Raw genomic sequence first — 19636 nt, forward strand, 5'->3', positions numbered from 1 at the left:
AAAAGCTGATTTCATTTTTATCTTGTTGGTCTAAAAACAGGTACTACGTTGGGAGAGGCACAAGGCTGTTCTGAACCTACTCTCCATATTCTGAACTGCACAAAGCAGACATGCGTCCAAAGCTGCGTTGAAACCTATGGCCAAAGCATTAATGGTGGGTGCATCGATGAGAATACTTGCTGTTGCCACGATGTTTCAATATATGAAATCAAATAATAGAGGAAATTCCACCTCTTTCGAATTAAGGAAATAGTTGTACATTGTTCGTGTACTTTTTTCATCTGTAATCCTTGAAAAATTCAAATGAATTGCTCTGAAGTTCAAGTATAATTTCGCAGCCCAGAGTGATGGGCTAAAAGTAGCAATCAATCAACACAAAGTGTCGACGTGACCCCCACGAGTCCACGACTTACCTGCGGTGTTTTGGGTTACAATCCTTGAAAGAAACCAAACCCATGTACAGTTTGTCCCTCAATCAAACTCAGCTATTATTTCAACTGATTAGCATATCAGTTACCTGTGCAAGTCCTTGTACTTGCAACAAAATTGCATTACACTGTGCACGTATGGTTGGGGGACAGAAGGGGGAGGTTGCAAAGCAACGCTCATGGAGATTTTGAGATCAACAAAGCAAAGATATCATAAAACACACAAATATTTCATCAATATTTGATAGGAAGAAGATCCAAGAGCAAAGACTTCTACATTCTAGGTGCTACAAGAACGGAGACATTGAAGAGTGGGATGAACTAAATTAGTTGAAAGGACTAAAAAAGTGCTGGAAGTGAATGATTATGAGATTTCATCAATTACCAGCCATCCATACAACATTAACTGGCGGAACCATCGTTGACTGCAGTGTCGGAACTGATGGATTTTCAATAATTTAAGTGATAAGAAGTAGATCACTAATATCATTTTGCCTTTGAAAAAATGGGTTTTAGAATTTGACATGATTTCAGAAAATATCCTCTGAATCTCAAATGCATAGCATTTCAACCAAGCCTGACCAAGATTCATGTCACTTGGCCAGTATTTCTACCAGAATGCTACGACTGTCAGGATTTCATACATAGACTGCCACTCAAGACAACTATTAACTTTTCATGGAGAATTAACTTGAAGCAAGTTATTTCCAAGAACGTCATTTGAAGAAAGAAACAAGATGAAACCGAATGTCAGAAAATGCACTTCCAAAGATCAATTCTTCAATTTCAGAAACTGAATATGATCAACTCAAGGCAATTAGTTTGCATCAGAAGTTGATTCAGATACAAAAGCCAGATGACAATCCATCAATACAGTAAAAGAAGCAAACCTATGTGCCTAACGGGGTGCCTTCTTCTTTCCAGCAATAGTAACCTTCTTACCCTTCAAGGTCCGGCAATTGTTCTTAGTCCGCTGTCCTCTACATGGCAACCCTTGAATGTGCCGCATTCCTCTATAGCACTGAATCTCCTTCAATCTCCTTATAGCCAGCGCATTGAACCGCCTCTGAAACACCCCAATCGGGTCAGTCAAAGGGAAAGTTCTTCACAAGTAAAAGACAGAGAGGGGGATTTACCAAGTCGCCTTCAATCATGTATTTGGAGACTTCTCCACGGATTATAATGAGCTCTTCCTCAGATAAGTCCTTGGTAATTTTGTTCTCCATGCTGAGGTCACAAAGAATTTGGCGTGCTCTAGTACGCCCAATCCCATGAATATACTGCAGAGAGTATTCAACCCTTTTGTTGTTTGGGATCTCCACGCCTCCAACACGAACACATTTGATGCTTAGGCCACGAACCTAAAGATAATAGATGACACCGAGTTCACAACAACGCATCAACTGCAACCCTCCTCGGCCCAAATTAAACAAAATCCAACCCTCTGTTTTAGGAATTCCATTGTTTGGGTGCTAAGAAAATTAAAACCGCCAGTAATTTAGGATAATTATGTTGTACAATCCTAACCTTAAACCAAACACAACAGAAAGTTGGGATTTGGATACCGCATTTTAGTCTCAATCCCCAATATTTTCGTAGAGAAGAAACCGACAAAGACCATAAGGAAGAAAAAATATCCAGCCCATTCAGCGCTAAGAAACATGATAATACGAAAAGTTAGAGAAAAAATTATGACAATCTAAAGAGAAAATTAGGGCTCGATTATCACAAGTGTCAGAGTGATATTTCAAATTCTATTTATTTTCCCAATGAATTATCCCCAAGCAAACATAAACAAAAGAGACCCCATAGAAAATAAATGCAGAAGCGAAGGGAAACAATACGCACCTTAGGAGTGCTTGCAACTGGGAAGGAGAAGCTGTTAGAGAGAGAAGCAGGGTTCCTTCCGTTGCAGATTACGGAGAGCGAGGGCGCCAGAGGCATTGCCAACGTTTGTGCCATTGTTCTTCCTCTCTACGACTACTCAACGCTGCGAGTGTGGATGAAGATGGAGACCAACGCCTGCTTATCCTTTCTACAAACAACGGATTACCACTATTCAATTCGGTCAGGTGCCCGTGGGCTTCAGAACCAAACCCGGCTCAACCAAAAGTAGTACAATTATGAGCTAGGCCCAACTATAAAGTATGAATCACACTAACCATGATCTATGGCTTTCATAAGATAAGGATCCTTCTTAAAAACCCATTTATAATTGTGATTAGAGTGAACTAGAGTTGTAATTTAGCTGCCAGACATTTGGGTATGGGTGGGCAAAAGCTTCGACCACTCCAACTTCGTCGAAGTCGGAGTTTTCAAAAGTTAGAGTTAAAACAATGTCTTTTTATTCACAAAGGGATCTAAAATGCAAGATCTCATTCGTTCCGTTCTCACTTCTTCTCGCATAGGAACTCTCTCTCTCTCTCTCTCTCCTCTTTGGTTCTCCTTCTCTTTCCCCAACTCTTATCCCCCCGTTGCCTGCACTGTTGCCAGCCACCGTAAAGGGAACTCCATCTGCCGTTCTTTTTTGTAAGCCTTACATTTCATATTTTGTTATAAGGGTTTTAATTGTTTGTAAATTAAATGATTTAGGATTCGAAAATTGTTGAAGTTGTTTGTGAAATTTGTTATTTTTGTGGTTTTTGTTGTTGATTTATTATTTGAATGAGGAGATTTCTATTTTTAGGGTTTTAGTCATGAGATTTGTGGGATTTTGTTTAGGAAAAATTGAATGGTGCCCTTCAGACAACGTCCGCTCAATGTTTGCTCGAGCCATACAGATTGTTCACTCGAGCGTTCGCTCAAGTGTGGCTAGAGAGGACGTTCAATTTTGTGTTTCATTATTTTTAAAACTACAAATACAACTAGACACATGTTTTTCCTTTTCAATATGTTTCCAATGTGTAGATTATTTTGATAAGATGTTAAATGAAGGTTGTTTGTTAATTATTTCAAATTATTTTCATAGCAAATTATGGATGCTACACCATTTCATCGCGATTCTCCACAAGAGGATAACGTACAATTATTGGTGTCACTGACAAGTACTTCGGGCTATAGACTCTCATCTACAGTAGCTACCTCCTGTGCAAGTAGTTGAGTCCCAATAAATCTAGAAGATGTTGATATGCTTAATGAGGAGAATGAACTGATAATATTGAGGCTGATCGACTAGCACGACCTGGTAAATATATTATAGACATGGGATCATTTCACCAAAGTTCTTGGTAATTGTGCGAACCCGCAGGCTCAATGCCACTATTGTGGGCAATTATGCGGTTATCATTTGAAGAAGCAAGACACGTTAGTATTAATAGCACATCTTACGGGTTGCCAGTGGCATAAGATGCATAAATGGTTGGTGGCAACTGATCATACGGAATTGACTTACAAGACTTTTACGACCACTAATGGCACACAGATTAATAAGCTTTCAATCACTCAATACAGTAAGAAGATGTTGAGAGATGTTCTTGCGGAGATGATCATCACTGATGAGATGCCTTTTACCATGGTTGACAAGGTCGGCTTCTGCAAATTTGTGCACTCTTTAGAGTCACGATTTCCCATACCTTCATGGTGATGCGTGATTGTTTGAAGAGACATGCCAATGAGAAGAAGGCAGTGATGAAAAATGTTTGTTGCCATTGGCCAGAGAATGTTATTTACGACTGATACATGGACCTCTATATAGAATGTGGACTACATGCGTATCACAACCTATTTTATTGACAGTGTGTGGACATTGCAGAAACGGATTATCGACTTCAAAGAAATTGTTGATCACAAGGATTCATCCATTAGCAAAGAGATGGATGACTGTATAAAAAATTGAGGGATCAGAAAAGTGTTTTGTATTACGGTTGACAATGCCAGTGCGAATAACATTGCCATTGATTGGTTCAAGCGGAATATGACGATAAATGAGGATATCATTCATGAGCATCAGTTTATCCATGTTCGATGTTGTGCTCATATCATCAACCTCATAGTTTCCGAGGAGTTGAATGAGGTTGATGATTCAATTACTAAAGTCTCGAACCTTGTGAGATATGTGAGGGCTTTCCCTAGCGGCTCCGCTAGTTTAAGGCAATAGTCGAACAACTTGAGATTCTATCTTTTAGTATGTTGCAATTGGACATTCCGACTCGATAGAATTCTACATACATAATGTTGAATGTAGTGTAGAAGTACCAACTAGCGTTCGAGCGGATGGAGGTCGAGGATGTGGGCATGAGGTATGCTTTGCTAGAGTTAGTTGGGGGGAGAAGGGAGCTCGGTGACAATGTCAAGTATTTTATTTAATTTTTGAAGTTATTTTATGACATAACTATGTGGATATCTATGACAAAATATCTTACGGTGAACATGTACTTCAATGAGCTCTTAGGGCTTTTTTACCACGTGCAATAGAGTTGTGCTGACAGTATGAGTTTGTTGAATGCTATAGCTATGAGGATGAAATACAAATATAATAAATATTGGAGGATGTTGAGAAGATAAATAGATTATTATTTGTGGTTATGATCCTTGACCCCTGATATAAGTTGGCGATTCCAGAATTTTGGATTAGTGACATCTTCGGTGATGAGGATGCTAATTAGTTTATTAGAGAGTAAATGTGATATTGATGATTTATATAGTTATTACAAGAGCAGTGGTCAATCTTCAACTGAAGGTGATAGCTCCTCATGCTCGACCGGCTCAGTATTTTCCTTAAATGACACACATGCACAAGTTCAAATTTATTGTAGCTACAACAATATCATTAAAATCGTGTATTGAAGAATATTATGCAGTGTAAGTCTGAACTTGAACATTACTTTATGGAAGATGTTGAGGCACCTGGTGAAACATTCCAGATATGAATTTGGTGGAAGGTGAATTCTGACAAGTTTCCAGCCGTTTCTCAAATAGCCAGGGATGTAATAGTCATTCCTATCACTACGGTTGCTTCTAAGTCGACGTTTAGCACCTAAGGTCGTGTCTTGGATACTTATCGGAGTTCATTGTCTCCAACCACCGTCGAGACCCTCGTTTGCACACATAATTGGTTAAGTTCAACGCTCATTGGAATATATACCATTGATGCCGATAGCTATAGGCTTGAATCAGGTAATTTTATGGTTTTAAATGATTATTTACATAATTTTAATGTTTTGATTGTTTAATTTATAATTTATATGATTTTGTAGACCTAACTGTGAACCTCAGACTAATTGTGGATGATTAAGACGGAAGCACCGTGGGATGGAAAACCCTTTGGCCCTTTTATTGGTGAGAAACTCAATTCCATTATTACTATCATGAAAACTCATTAGAGTTAAAGGTATATGTGAGTTCATAATGTGACCTATTTTATGTCATGTATCACTTGATTGATGGTTTAGAAGTCTGTAGTTAAATAACTAAAGGAAAGATAGTGCATATGATCAATAAAACTTCATGCAGGAAATCACTATCAAGTATCGAGTCAACAAGTCATCGACTCAAATGCATGGATTGTCAGGACTGATGTGGCAGACTGTGGCTATTTGAATCCAATATATGACATTATTTATATTTTGGTGTTGTAAGTTTAAATTTTTTGCGAATTTTTAAATTTAAATTTATTGTTTGCACACATTAAATCACCTATTTTTGTATTGTACATGATTTAGTCATTGTATTTAAATTTTAAGTTTTTAACTTATCTTTTACAATATTTTAAGTTTTTTTAATTATTTTTTTACATTATTTTGTCATTTCTTTAATATTTTTAAATAGGAATGGGCCAATAATTAGACCTTGGACATTGGGTTGTAAGCCTAGGCCTAGGCCCAATCTAAGTGAAGCTATCCCACATCCACTCGGATTGTATCTCCAAGCTCCGAACTTCGATCGGAGTTGAAGGTCGACATTTTGACTAGTCGGAGTCAGCCCCTGCATTTGGGGGAGCATTTTAGTTCATTCTTTAATTTTGAAAATAATAATTTAAAATTTTTTAAAAAATTAATCTTTGAGAATCTTAATCTTATCATTTTGCTGGCTATGATCCAAGTTTAAATGTGAAAAATCAGTAATTTACAAGATAAATGTGATGTGAACCGATTAGATAGGCTCATACAAAAAATAAAAAATTTTACTCATCATCCCCCTACATCACGTATTAACATATGATTTCTCATTTTCACCCTTCTATATATATATATTTTTTAAAGAAGGTATAAGACTTTTATATATGCAGCATATATATAAAATGTCTCTGATCGAGCACATACAGCAGAAATGCCAGCAACATCCACACTAATACTACTAAAGAAATTCCCGAGGATCATGCCACCATTGAATAATATCATCCACAAATTACACATGTCGAGTCAATAAATGTGCCACCTCGTTACCTTGTCTACCTAGGTGCTGAATGTCTATGGATTGGAAAGAGAATAACAGAATATGTAATAAGAGGGTAATAACTCTATCATTTTCCAATAATTAAAATGTTGTTCTTCGTTAGAACGAATAACTATCACAATAAAAAGTGAATCCCCCTCAAGAATCAAGTTGAAATACCCATATTATAAATCATCTGTCGTCCTCGTAAGGTAACAAGAGTCTCGATGTCAAATCACATGATGATGTGTAAATATGTGTATTTAAATAAAATAACAAAAATGATAAATCACGTGTTGGTTTGTAGTGTAGAGATTATGAGTAGCATTTAAAAAAAAAAAATTATAGCTCGTTTCTTTGCATCTTGGAAACAAATCGTGTAATGGTGCTATATGGATGTATTTAGGTCACTCATCGGAGACCACAAATGCACAACGAACAAATGCACAATGTACCAACGAACATCATTTTCCCAATAGCAGAACCAGCATAGTACATACAAATAATCCAAAACCAAACAGGTGGAACAACGTTCAGATTTCTAGTCTTTATGTCCGAGAATGAGAAGGCTTCACTTTCAACGAAACCAACAAATAAAAAATTGCAATGTCTTGTGCAATCCCCATCGAACAGTGGATACAGTAACTTCATGCTAATTCACTATTTTACGATCTTAAGAACAAGAGACTTGCGTTCGCAAAAAGGATAATTACAATCCCGAGAAAATTATTATTCATTGCTCATTGTGGACAGGAAAGATCACATAACCCTAAAATCTCAAGGACCTAAACTTCTGAAAGATCAACAATATATTAAAAATGCTGACCAATGCAGTTCGACTCAAAAGAGAGAAAAAAAAAAAATTGGTACTCCAAATTGATGAGCCATAAGCCCAAACTCAAAACAAGAGGAAAAGGACTAGATATAGTTAAATTTTCTTCTTTCCAGCAACGGGACTTGCCTTACCCCTCCAGGTCCGGGCATTGGTGTGTGTGCGCTGTCCTCTGCATGGTAACCCCTGACTATGCCTTATCCCTCTGTAGCACTGAATGTCCATCAACCTCCCTATGTCCTTCTTAACTTGGTTGTTCTGACAAGTAAAAACCGACATTAAAATTTGTGAGTAGCATAGTTAGGAGTGTAATTGATCCGGTTCGGTTCGCTTTTGGACATATTTTAGAACCGAACCGGTAGATACCAATTTTGAGATTTGAAGAACCGATACCACACCGGTTACACACCTAAACTGGTTCCGGTCCGGTTCGGTCCCCTTTTTCCGGTATATTACATAGTACTATATATATTATAGTATAAATAATATAGTTAAAATATATTGTAGTAAATTATAATATATATTATAATTGTATTATAGACTATAATGATATATTATAATATATAATAGAGTGATATATTTTAGTATATTATAATATATAGTGATATAATATTAGTATAACTACTAATACAACAAACTATAGTGATAATATATAGTTATTTATATAGGATTTTAATATTTAATATTATATTAATAAGTAATTTATCATATAATACAAAATTATTTTATATATAATTATATATGTTATATATATAAATTATATATAATATAAAAAATATTTTATACAATATAAAAAATTAAAATATATATATGAACGGGTCTAGTCCAGTGTTAGAAAAAAGAAAACCGGAACCGAACCGATTTTGAGAAAATGGACCCAGTACCGAACTGGACCAAATCCGGTACCGGACCAACCCACCGGTTTGGTCTGGTCCAGTCCGGTTTACCGGTTCACCAATTTTTTTTTTTCACCTCTAAGCATAGTAATTTTAAATCTTTGTTTCTTGATATCCTCACACTGAGTGGCTGAAAGTTAGAACAACATTAAACAAAATCCACCTAAACTTGTTCACTGTCTAATCTAAATAAACTTCATATCCTTGATTTGTTCTCTCTCTCTCTCTTCCTTTCTAATTGGATCAGAATTAGAGCAAATCCTCATTTTCAAAACATCGCCTTAGAGACAAAAGGGATTTCCTAAAGGAGAGAGAATAGATTTACCAAGTCATGCCCAGTCATGTACCGACTGAGTTCCTCACGGAGAGAGTAGACTTCTCTTCCTGTTAAGTCCCTGGCAAGCTTGTTCACAATGCTGAGCTCAGAAAGAATTTGGCCAGCTCTCGCACGGCCAATTCCATGAATTTGCTGAAGGGCAATCTTTAGGCGCTTCTTGTCTGGAATCTCCCCTATTCCTCCTCCAATATTAATGCAATGGACACGCACACCATGAAGCTACACAAAAGAGTAGACACCGGCACAACACTCAGAAGGTCTAATTTTCCACTTGAATGAGAAGAAAATGAAGGGAAAAATCCCTTTACAAATTTTGAGTACTAGATTTTTAAATTATTTAGAATCCTGGAAACTAGATACTTAACCCGCCTAAGCTTACTTGAATTGCAAAGACTGTAAAAAAGAAAAAGACCATATTGAATAATATGGAAAAAAAAATTCACAAATAGTGACACTCTATCAGTCCAATATGAAATCAAATCGTTAATAGAAAGCAATTCAACAAATATAATAAATTGAATTTTATTGCTTGGAAGAAAATTAACAAATAAAATAATAGAATTCTATCTCACTGTCTGGATTATAAAAGAAATGAATTCAATGTACTCATTTTTCAAAATTATCCTTAGTAATAGTCAAAGGATTTATAAAAAAAAAAAATATGAAAATTACTACTTGTTAAGACAGTTTGCAGCCAACATACATGAGCAAAAAAAATACAACTTGAAAAATTCTTCCACTTCATTCATCACTTTCTTCTTCTCTAATATGGATGGATTGGATGCACTAGCAAATTGCAACCACAAAAAAAAAATTCCATGTGGTGCAGCTGTGTTACCTTAATTCAAGACACATATGGTTTACCTTAATTCTGGTCGGGGGAAGTGGTGAGGAGAGAGAGAAAAATGGGGAAAAAAACTCCCAAATAAATGCCTCCCCACCACCACGAAAATCAACCCATTGTTCCTTCATCTTCTCACTTCTCACCATCTATTTCTCCAAGTCCAACCCACCTCAAGACTTCCATAACCAGATGCATATGGCAAGGGAATGGGCATCCCCGAGATACAGCAATGGTCTGCTTCGCTGCCTCCACCACTTCCCTCTTCTCCAAACTCAGGGTTTTCTTTACAGAATTGGTTACTTCCATGGCTTACTTTTCGAAGCCCTTCTCTCAAACCTACCTAAACCCCTAATGTTGATGGACTCGGCAGATCCATTCAATCTTAAATTCCTAAATAATTTTGAAGCCTCATGCATCCCATTCTCGGTGGAACTTCAGTGAAGCTGGTTGACTAGAATCTCAACAATTTCAATAATTTAGAAGGATATATCCAAGAAACAACATGGACTTGGGGAGCAAACTTAATTTTTATATTTTTCATTTCTTCCCCAATTTTTATCAACAAATGAACCTAGTACAAACCACACAAAGAAAAAAGAAAAAAAGAAAAACCCTTGAGCGCTGTTCGGTAGCTAAGAATATGTGGGAGAAAGAACCGAGATGCGAATGCAAAACTCCGCCAGGGCTGGATAGGAAATCCTATTTCTTTTCGTGAAGTTTCTCGGCAAGCAGAAAAAAGCAAAAGAAATCGAATCAAACAAACAGAAAGCACCAATAGAGAAATAAACATTCGGAAACCAGACTCAAAAACCCTGCTGACCCATTTTGCCCGCAACCAATTCAGATTTAGAAGATTTACGAAAGCCATGTGAAACATAATCAGAATCAAAAGATCAATAACCCAACATCCTTTTTTTCCAATCACAAATTTGACTGAGATAATAACAAAGATTACATCTTTTAATAAACGGCGCAAATTTGATCTTCTAACAGAAGAGATTACGAAAATTACCGATAAATTTGGAAGAATCCGAAGACCAATATCAGAAACCGTTGCTACTGAGGCACGTAAACCAAGCATGATACTTGATTCAGCTTCTGATATTACATCAAACACTATTACACGATTCTGATAGTATATAACGAAAAACGAGTACATTCACATAACCACTTGGAAAGATGATTAGTGAAAGAAAAGAAATTAAATTAGTTGGGGAGAGAGAGAAGTGGACCTCGAGTTGAGTCCTTGAAGCAGATGCGATGATGGGCGTGGGATTTCGGCCTTCGAGAATCGAGACTGGCAGCGGCGGGCTGCAGATGATGGCAATGGCAGGCGGATGAGAAAGAGAGAGACAACTGGGGTATGAGGGTTTCGAAGGTTCTGGGAACGAAGCACTGAAGAACGAGGCTTCAAGCCTTGAGCATTTTACTCGAGAGTCACTACTCCCCAGCTAACGGCACCGTTTAAACACGTGTTGAGTGTTGGGCTGTCCGCTGTTATTCGGCCTAGAGAAATGGTGCGGAATGCGTTTGGATGCTAAAGTGATATTAGGTTATTTGAATTAATTTGTGAATATAAATATTTTATTTTAATGTACATAAATTGAAATATGTGTTTCAAATTTTCAATGTATAAATTAAATTAAGATGAGTTTTAATTTTTTTATAAAATGTTGAAAAAATAATAGATTACATCAATAATTAATTTGAAATGAAATGATGTTATTTCATTTTCCAAACACAAACTTACTAATGGAATTGCCTCTGCAACAAGGCTCTAATGTGTTTGGCAAGTGAGAGTACTTGAGGTACTCTCATTACTATTCTTTATTTTATTATTACTTTTTACCTACTTTTCTATTATTCATTACTTTTTATCTACTTTTTACTACTATTCAAATATTTTATTATTTTTTTTACTACTATTCACAAACATTTTCAACACTTCTCACTACCCAAACGTAATTCAGACGAGTCCATCTACATACAGTCACCCAAACTCAACCCCCGCGTACTCTTCCTGCGTGGCCTATGTCGAAGTCATTTGCAATGTGCAAAAAGCCATGCAATGACAAAAATTGAATTCCCTCTCTCTCGAGTTCTGACCAGCCTGTGCTGCACGAAATTTCTCTTTAATCTCGAGTTGCAGCTACGTCTGCCGACTTCGACTGGATCTCCTCTCCTCCACCACCATCGATTTTCAGGTCTCTCTTCGAGTGCGGTTAGCACAACTTCCCTCCTCCCCACTCTCATCCTCGGTCCTCCCCACAGCTCTCATCACAGATCTGCTGCCGCATCGCCCACCATGAGAGTTTCTTGTGAGAACATTTCTCATCATGATTCTGCAGGTTCTTTTCTAATAAAGGAGAGTTCCTTGTGAGAAAATTTCTTATCAGTAGCCAAGAGAGTGTGTAACTGAAGTATAGAGCTGATTACAACAGCTTCTCCTGTCTTAACTCCTAAATAAACATAAACCAGAAAAATGAATGGATTGACTTTTACACACTCTTGTGGTTCAACCGTGCTCTTTATTTATAATAAGCAATCAGTACTTTTATCAAACACGTTACATGTAGTTCTAAATCTATGCTATATGTAATTTGAGCTGGGTTTAATGAATACTCTGTTACATTCAAAAAGAAACATAATAGCAAAAATAGAACCACAGACGAGATTTATGGTTCTTCTTCTTGTGACGAATTTCATTATTATTATTTTTTTTTATGTTTATCCTTATCTTTTTGTTGCTTTGCTTTGGTAGAGTCTGAGATGGATTCTGTTTCAATAACTCCCAAACTTTAAAGATTAAAATTCACTGCATTGAATCACCATCATGAGAGGCAAAATGGGAGTTGTGCTCAAGGGCGATATCGACATTCTCAATACTACCGGTAGCCACATGGTAAGCACAGGCTCGAAGAAGATGTATTGAATACAATGCTCCTCAGTTTTCAACTCCTTGAGCCAGTGAAATAGTGATCCTAATCCAAGAGGAATGAAGAAGTTTGAGAAGATCCATGTTTAGCTCTGGTCATATCCAACTGAGAACGAACTATGTACCAAAATAAAATGAGTCGTTTCATTGCCTTTCGGAATCACCCACATAATCAACACAAGTCCAAAATGATTGTCTCACAAAGTTTATGAAAGTATTAATCATTTAGAACGCAATCTCACCAATTAGACTGTGTAATAGTATTTATAAGACAAAGGTTATAGATGTTTTTACTCGTGAAAATCCTTCCATAAACAATCTTACAAAACATCAAACTATTGTCACAGATTGTTGTTCAATATGCAGAGGAGTGAGGAATCCACTGACCATCTACTATTTCACTATAAGGTTGTCATAACCTTGTAGAGTGATTATTTGCTAGGATAGGATTGGCTTTGGTGATACTAAGAATGGTGACCTATCTCTTAGTGTCTTGTAAAGGCGCAACAATCTAAAAAATGATGCCAATTTGTCTATCATGGTGTTTTTTGTGAGAGATGAATGATTTGAAGATTGTGAGCGGCCAATGGATAAACTTAAATTTTATTTTTTAACACTTTATTCTATTGATCGATTGTAATTATTTTTAACGGAATGAACTTTTATGAGTTTTTTGTATCACTAGATTATTATGCATAGGTGATGCTCTCAAAGTTTTGAATTTCGTACCGTACTAGCCGATATAGCCGGAATATACAATTTCTATGACGTAGCCGGTATAGAGAAGGGTATAGTTTCGTACCGATCAAAATTTCGGTTGTTTCGGCTCATATAGGCCGATATTTCGATCTTTACTTCTTTTTTTTTTTTTTTTACCATTTATTCAAATTGCAAGCTCATTTTTTGACCCTCAGTTCAAACCATATATAGACTATTCTAAAATGATACCAGCACTGAAATATCTCGTTTCAATGACTTGACCAAAACGGTCACCGGTACGATATTCAAAACATTGGATGCTCTTGTATATGTCCTGTGAACTTAAATTCTTATTTATTCTTATCAATAAAATTTGCTCAAACAATTATAAAAGTTCACTAATTGGACGGTCTTCTACTATATAATTGGAAAGCATTCGCATTTCAAAAGTCTCATTAGTTATATGTACACGTGGCTAAACTTTTCAATCTTTTACAACTCCTCTACTTTGGATGGAGAGAGAGAGCCCATAGACAAAGCTTGCACATTTTGTTAAAATTGTTGGTAGTGGGTACCCCATGACCCATGATGTGTCTACATGGATGAGAAAGTTTTTACATACTTCAGCTATCCAATTTTTGTTACATGTGGCACATGTAGTCTTGTGTTAGTGTTTAAAGTTGATTTATTTATTTGTTTTTAGGCTGAGAGTTGAAAAATTATTTTTTAAATTACTTTTAATAAAATGCTTAAAAAAATTGATAATAATAAAAATTATTTTTGGGACACTAGTCCTACATCCTCAAGTCCAATTTTTCTATATTATATGAATATTTATGTAGATTATTTGTGAATGCATGGATTGATTTATTTGTTAAATGCATGTCCATATTGAATATGTGTCCTTAGAATTGATGACCTATTAAACATTCTCATAAGTTGAGCATGTGTGTTCTTTATCCATTGAACTATTATGCATACATTATGATTGGATGTATGAGCTCATTTTTTTTATTAAAATGTATAGAGTTGATATTGGTAATTTCTTGGGCTCATGTGTAATGTATGTATTTATTTTCTGTGAATGGATAAGGTATAACTTATAAGTATATCGATGATATCACATTCTTATTTATTTATTGTTTTCCTGAAAGATTTGTTATAGGATTTTCTTTAGAAATGTAATATTAAGAATATAGAATATAATTTTATTATTGAGGCCATGTAAATGGATGTGTTTCGCATTTATTGATATACTTTAAGGTCACCTTAACATGATGCATCAAATTATCAATGAGGTTTTGGGTGGAGCCTATGCGCAATGTGTTTAGTGCAATGATTATGAATTTTTCATATTTGATGATTGTATTATATGCGCATGAGTTTTGAGTTTTTTTTTTTTTTAAACTCAATAAATTTTATTCAAAATTAATTAGATATATTATTTTGACTTATATAGTGGGAGATGATTACAAGCTTTTCACAAAATTTTCGATCTCACTATGTAGGAAGGAATTCTATGGTCTAGTTAGATTTTGGAACAAAATTAAATGTGTGCTAATATTAATCTCGCGCAATGAATGAAGTGATAATGGCTACTAAGAACGTAGTTGCTGATCTTACTAAATGAAAGAAATTGGATGGGACCAACTATGACATATGACTTAGAAAAATTCAATATTTGCTTAATGAACAAGACGTGCTTGAAAATCTATCACACCTTATGATACAACTTCAGGAAATGAATACTTTCCAATATCGTCGGGATATGGAAGCTTATCAGGCTTGGGCAAAAAAAGATCACGCGCTTTACCATGCTTAGCAACATGCACAATGATCTTATTGTCGATTTTGAGAACTTCCCAACTGCCCAAGATATGTGAAACTAGCTGAAAATTGCCTATAGGGGGACATCAGCTATTAGGTTTTGTGCTCTCACTTTGAGTTTTGAACATTATGTTATGAACCCTGAACATACCATAATTGAGCATTTGAGCTTTGATGTCATTCTTGATTTGTGATCTAAAGGCTACTGGCAATAATCTCACTAATAAACAGTAAGTTACTACTGTGATACAATCTTTGCATGAGTCAACATGGGGGCAAATAAAGCTCATTTTCACACGAATATTAAGACTTTTCCTGATATATCTCGTCATTTAAAGTTAGAGGTGGAGCGCGTAGATGCGCACTGTAATACTCTTATTGAAGCCCAAGTAAGGAAGAATAAGACATTCAGGCTTAAGCGCAAGCAATATGGGAAATCTGTTGAAGCGGTAAATAGTCTTGGGCTAAGGGATGAGAAAGTAGCAAAGCGCCACAGAGGCAAGCATACTGGTAAGGAACGTCCAAATCGAAGTGCTATAACTGTGGAAAAGTGAAACGCTTTACTCATGAGTGCAATAAGGCAAAAAAGATATCATCTAAACACAACTCTCTTACTAATCATATTTGTTCACATATTTTTCTTGTTCACTCAACCCTGAATGAATTATAGACACAGGTGGAATCAACATGTAGCTCAAGATCGAGTTGATTTTATAGATTATAGAAAAATATTAGCTAGTAAACAATATGTTATATTGGGTAATAGAACTCAAGAAGAAGTGTTTGGAGTTAGCACCTATTAACTCAAGATGTGTCTGGGGCGCTTGTTACTTCTTCATGATGTGCTATATGCTCCTGGTGTTTCATGTAATTTATTTTCAGTTATTTCTATGTTGGAACTTGGTTTTACTTTTCACTTTAATGACCTTCAGCTGGACTTTTATTTGGATATGGCTTTATATGAACATGGTTTTGTTTCAAATGGTTTCTTTATATTGGATTTAGATAGTTCCTTATTTTCTTTCATGTCTACAAATGAAGATGATATTAATTCTAATTCATTGAAATGGCATACAAGACTAGACTATATATAAAAAGATAGAATGACTAGACTAGCTAAGGAAAGTATATTCAGGTCTTACGCTAATGTAAGCCGACTGTGTGTGAGTCTTGTTTAGCTGGTAAGGCTCGTAGGAAGGCTTTTGGAAAGGCTCCTAGGGCATTTTATCCTTTAGAGATAGTCGATTATGATATTTGTGGACCTATGAATGTGAATGCACGCCATGACGCCTCTTATTTTTTCACCTCTATAGACGACTACTCACGGTTCGGTTATGTTTATCTGATTTCCTATCGCTTTGAAGCATTGGACTACTTCAAGCTTGTAGCTGAGGTTGAGAATCAAAAATAAATGAATTTAAAAATCATATGAGCTAATTAGGGTCGAGAATACTTGTCTAAAGAGTTCAGAGACTATTTAAGCAAAAGGGGATACACAAGCAATTAATGATTCCTATAAATATCGGAAACTTGGTCCTAGAGCAAATAAGCATATCTTCATAAGATATTCAGAGAACTCAAAGGGCTATGTAATATTTGGTGAACATCCTAACGGAGGGATTACAGAAATAAAGTCGCATGATGTCACGTTTATTGAAAATGATTTTTATAATATTGGTAAAATAAAGAAAGATCTTGGACTTTTTGAGTTGCAAGAACTTGAGGGTGTTACACCATCTTTTGGTGAAGGTGGAGAATCATCACATCCTAGAATTGCAAAAGATAGTGGGAGTTACGTGCCTTCTAGTGAGAGTGTACCACTAGAAAGTGACTCACAAGAGTCTTCATTACATAGAAGTAAACGCGGAACCATTCTTCGTCATCGTTTTAAGATTGAAATGGAATCTTTCATATGTGCTCCGTGTGACTTTGATAAACTTTCTTCTTATGAGGAAGCACTAAGTTCACATGCTTAAAATAAATGGCTGGCAGCTATGAGAGATGAGATAAGTTCTATGACAAAGAAATGAGTTTGAGAGTTAGTTGATCTTCCAGCTGAGCGCAAATCTATTGGAAACAAATGAGTTTTAAAAATTAAGTAGCAGACAGATTGATCAATTGATAAGTATAAGACCCGACTCATGGCAAATGGTTATACCCAAAGAGAGGGTATAGATTATGAAAAAATATTCTCCCTTTCCATTTGCCTCATTCTATCTATATTTGCACATCTAGATTTAAAACTTTTTCAAATGAGTGAAAACTACATTTCTCAATGAAGAACTGAATGAGGAGATCTATATAGATCAACCTGTTGATTTTGAGGTTGAGGGACAAAAGCGCAAAGTATGCTAGCTGAAACATTCCATTTAGGCCCTTAAACAATCGTTTAGACAATGGTACTTTAGATTTCATGAGGTCATTACTTCAATTGGCTTTGAGATGCTAGAAGAAGACCATTGTGTGTAAGTCAAACGTACAAGGAAGAGTTTTCTAATTTTGTCTTTATTCGTGGATGATATCTTATTAGCTGGAAATGACATGAAAATAATTGTTGCCACAAAAAGTGGTTGTCCTCTACTTTTCAGATGAAGAATATGGGTGAAACAAATTATGTGCTCGGAGTTAGAATTTCAATGGATCGATTTAGAAAGCTTCTTGGTTTGTCTCAAGCGATTTACATTAAGAAAATTCTAGAACAATTTCGTATGCACAACTTCAAACCCATAGACACTCCAATTGAGAAGAGTTATACATTGAGTCTAGAACATTGTCCTAAGTATTGTCCAGATGACTAACACAAGAAGGGGTGAATTTGATTGTATTTAAAAATTAACAGTTATAAACCAAATATACAATATAAAATATGAGTAAAATACGAAGCAATAGTAAATATAAGGAGTAAGGGTAAGAGAGAAGTAAACTCAGTATTTTAACAAGATTCAGCCCCACTGCTTACGTCTTCGCCTTAAGCTACCTCTTGAGGATTCTCAAATCCACTATTTAACCTCTTTCAGGTGGAGATGAGCTATTTATAGGCATATGAGACTTCATTTTCAAATTTAAAAAGATTCACATGTCAAAAAGAAGTACCACTCACTTTTAGAAATTTTCAAATAAAAGTTTCTCCTTTTTGCAATTGCCAAAGACAACATCATTCATTTTTCAAAATTTTCAAATCAAAATTTTACTTTTCGCAATTGTAAAAAACAACATCATTTATTTTTCAAAATTTTCAAACCTAATCCATTACATTTGGCATATGACAAAAGGAACACTATTTATTTTTCAAGATTTTCAAACAAAATCATATACCTTATTCATATGTCAAAAAGAACATCAATCACTTTTGAAAAATTTCAAATAAAATATGCACATATGAAAGAGAATAATCAATCATCTTTCAAATTTTTAAAATTCAAACTTTTAATCATGCCATATACACGTGAAAGATGACAATCAATCATCTTTTAAAAATTCAAATTTCAATTATTTTGGTGCATGGAAAGCGAGCAAGTAAACATTTTAATACTTTTGGAGTATTTAAAATAAATTTAAAAAATGTCGTTTTAGCTTGGCTAAGATTAGACATTCAAGAGTCGTATATGAAATATTTGCACAACTTCATGAAACTTGATTAAAGCGAAATGTGATAGATGAGTGACTGTGCTAAGGAACTCAAGTTAGAGCGCCTTTGTGGTGCCTAGACTAAGATTCTTACAACGTTTGAATGTGACAAGCCCAATTAAATGGGAGTTCCGCCGTAACATACATTTCATATTGTATATGCTATAGATGACCATATGAGGGAGTGGTTGGATGTGTCTCTGCTCCATCACTCTGTGAGCTCTAATGGATCAATAAATAATCTATTCCTATGCCCTTGAACCTGAAACTATATCATAAAATGGAAACTTGATGTTGCTACCTTAGCATGTTTTCTTAGGGCCACGAATGATATGGTCTCACGAAGCATGTCAAGGAAAGCAGTCAAGGAAAGCAGTCAAGTCTAATTGAATTGACATGAGTGACTAGGGAAGATTGTTTGGATTCTTACTTGTTATTATATGTTTCATAGTCCGGTCGGTTATATCGTTTTGACTTGATATAATCATGAGCACATTATATAATATGAGGTTAAGAATTGCTTTGAGTTATAAACTAGTGAGAGATTAAGACCCCTTGACCTAGTGAGATCAAGTAGTTTGGGGCATAGACAATATATTTTGAGTGATGTACTATGTTAGTATGATGATAACTTAATATAATGAGTTGATTACACTTTGCCCCCTCGAGTTTTCACTCAATTCACAATGTGTCTCCGAAACTAATAATTGCATCAAAGTGGACCCTCGAACTTTCAAAACTCCCAAATCCCCACTTCCGTCTACCAACAACGTCAAATTTAATCGAAATTCACTATAAAGATGTAATTTTTATCTAATTTATAATTATTGACCATATAA

The 19636-nt window shown here is 35.4% G+C and overlaps 2 protein-coding genes across 3 annotated transcripts; both read right to left on the reverse strand.

The window, feature by feature from the left end:
* Positions 1 to 1114: 1114 nt before the first annotated feature.
* LOC109018770 (30S ribosomal protein S13, chloroplastic-like) lies at positions 1115 to 2467 on the reverse strand. The gene is made up of 3 exons (XM_019000950.2): positions 2277 to 2467; positions 1565 to 1789; positions 1115 to 1494 (listed from the first exon to the last, which is right to left on the reverse strand). The coding sequence occupies exons 1-3, from the start codon at positions 2388 to 2390 to the stop codon at positions 1327 to 1329; spliced, it is 507 nt and encodes a 168-aa protein (XP_018856495.1). The 5' UTR covers positions 2391 to 2467; the 3' UTR covers positions 1115 to 1326.
* Positions 2468 to 7338: 4871 nt separating this feature from the next.
* Positions 7339 to 11170, reverse strand: LOC109018769 (small ribosomal subunit protein S13, mitochondrial-like). 2 transcript variants are annotated; one of them, XM_019000949.2, is made up of 4 exons: positions 10942 to 11170; positions 10722 to 10807; positions 8854 to 9084; positions 7339 to 7890 (listed from the first exon to the last, which is right to left on the reverse strand). In XM_019000949.2, the coding sequence occupies exons 2-4, from the start codon at positions 10788 to 10790 to the stop codon at positions 7729 to 7731; spliced, it is 462 nt and encodes a 153-aa protein (XP_018856494.1). In that variant the 5' UTR covers positions 10791 to 10807; positions 10942 to 11170; the 3' UTR covers positions 7339 to 7728. The 2 variants fall into 2 exon arrangements, with proteins under 2 accessions (XP_018856494.1, XP_018856493.1); XM_019000948.2 differs by having other exon boundaries at positions 10722 to 10838; positions 10942 to 11162.
* Between the last annotated feature and the right edge of the window lie 8466 nt (positions 11171 to 19636).

This window comes from Juglans regia, chromosome 13 (genome assembly GCF_001411555.2).
Source record: "Juglans regia cultivar Chandler chromosome 13, Walnut 2.0, whole genome shotgun sequence".
Lineage (NCBI taxonomy): Eukaryota > Viridiplantae > Streptophyta > Magnoliopsida > Fagales > Juglandaceae > Juglans > Juglans regia.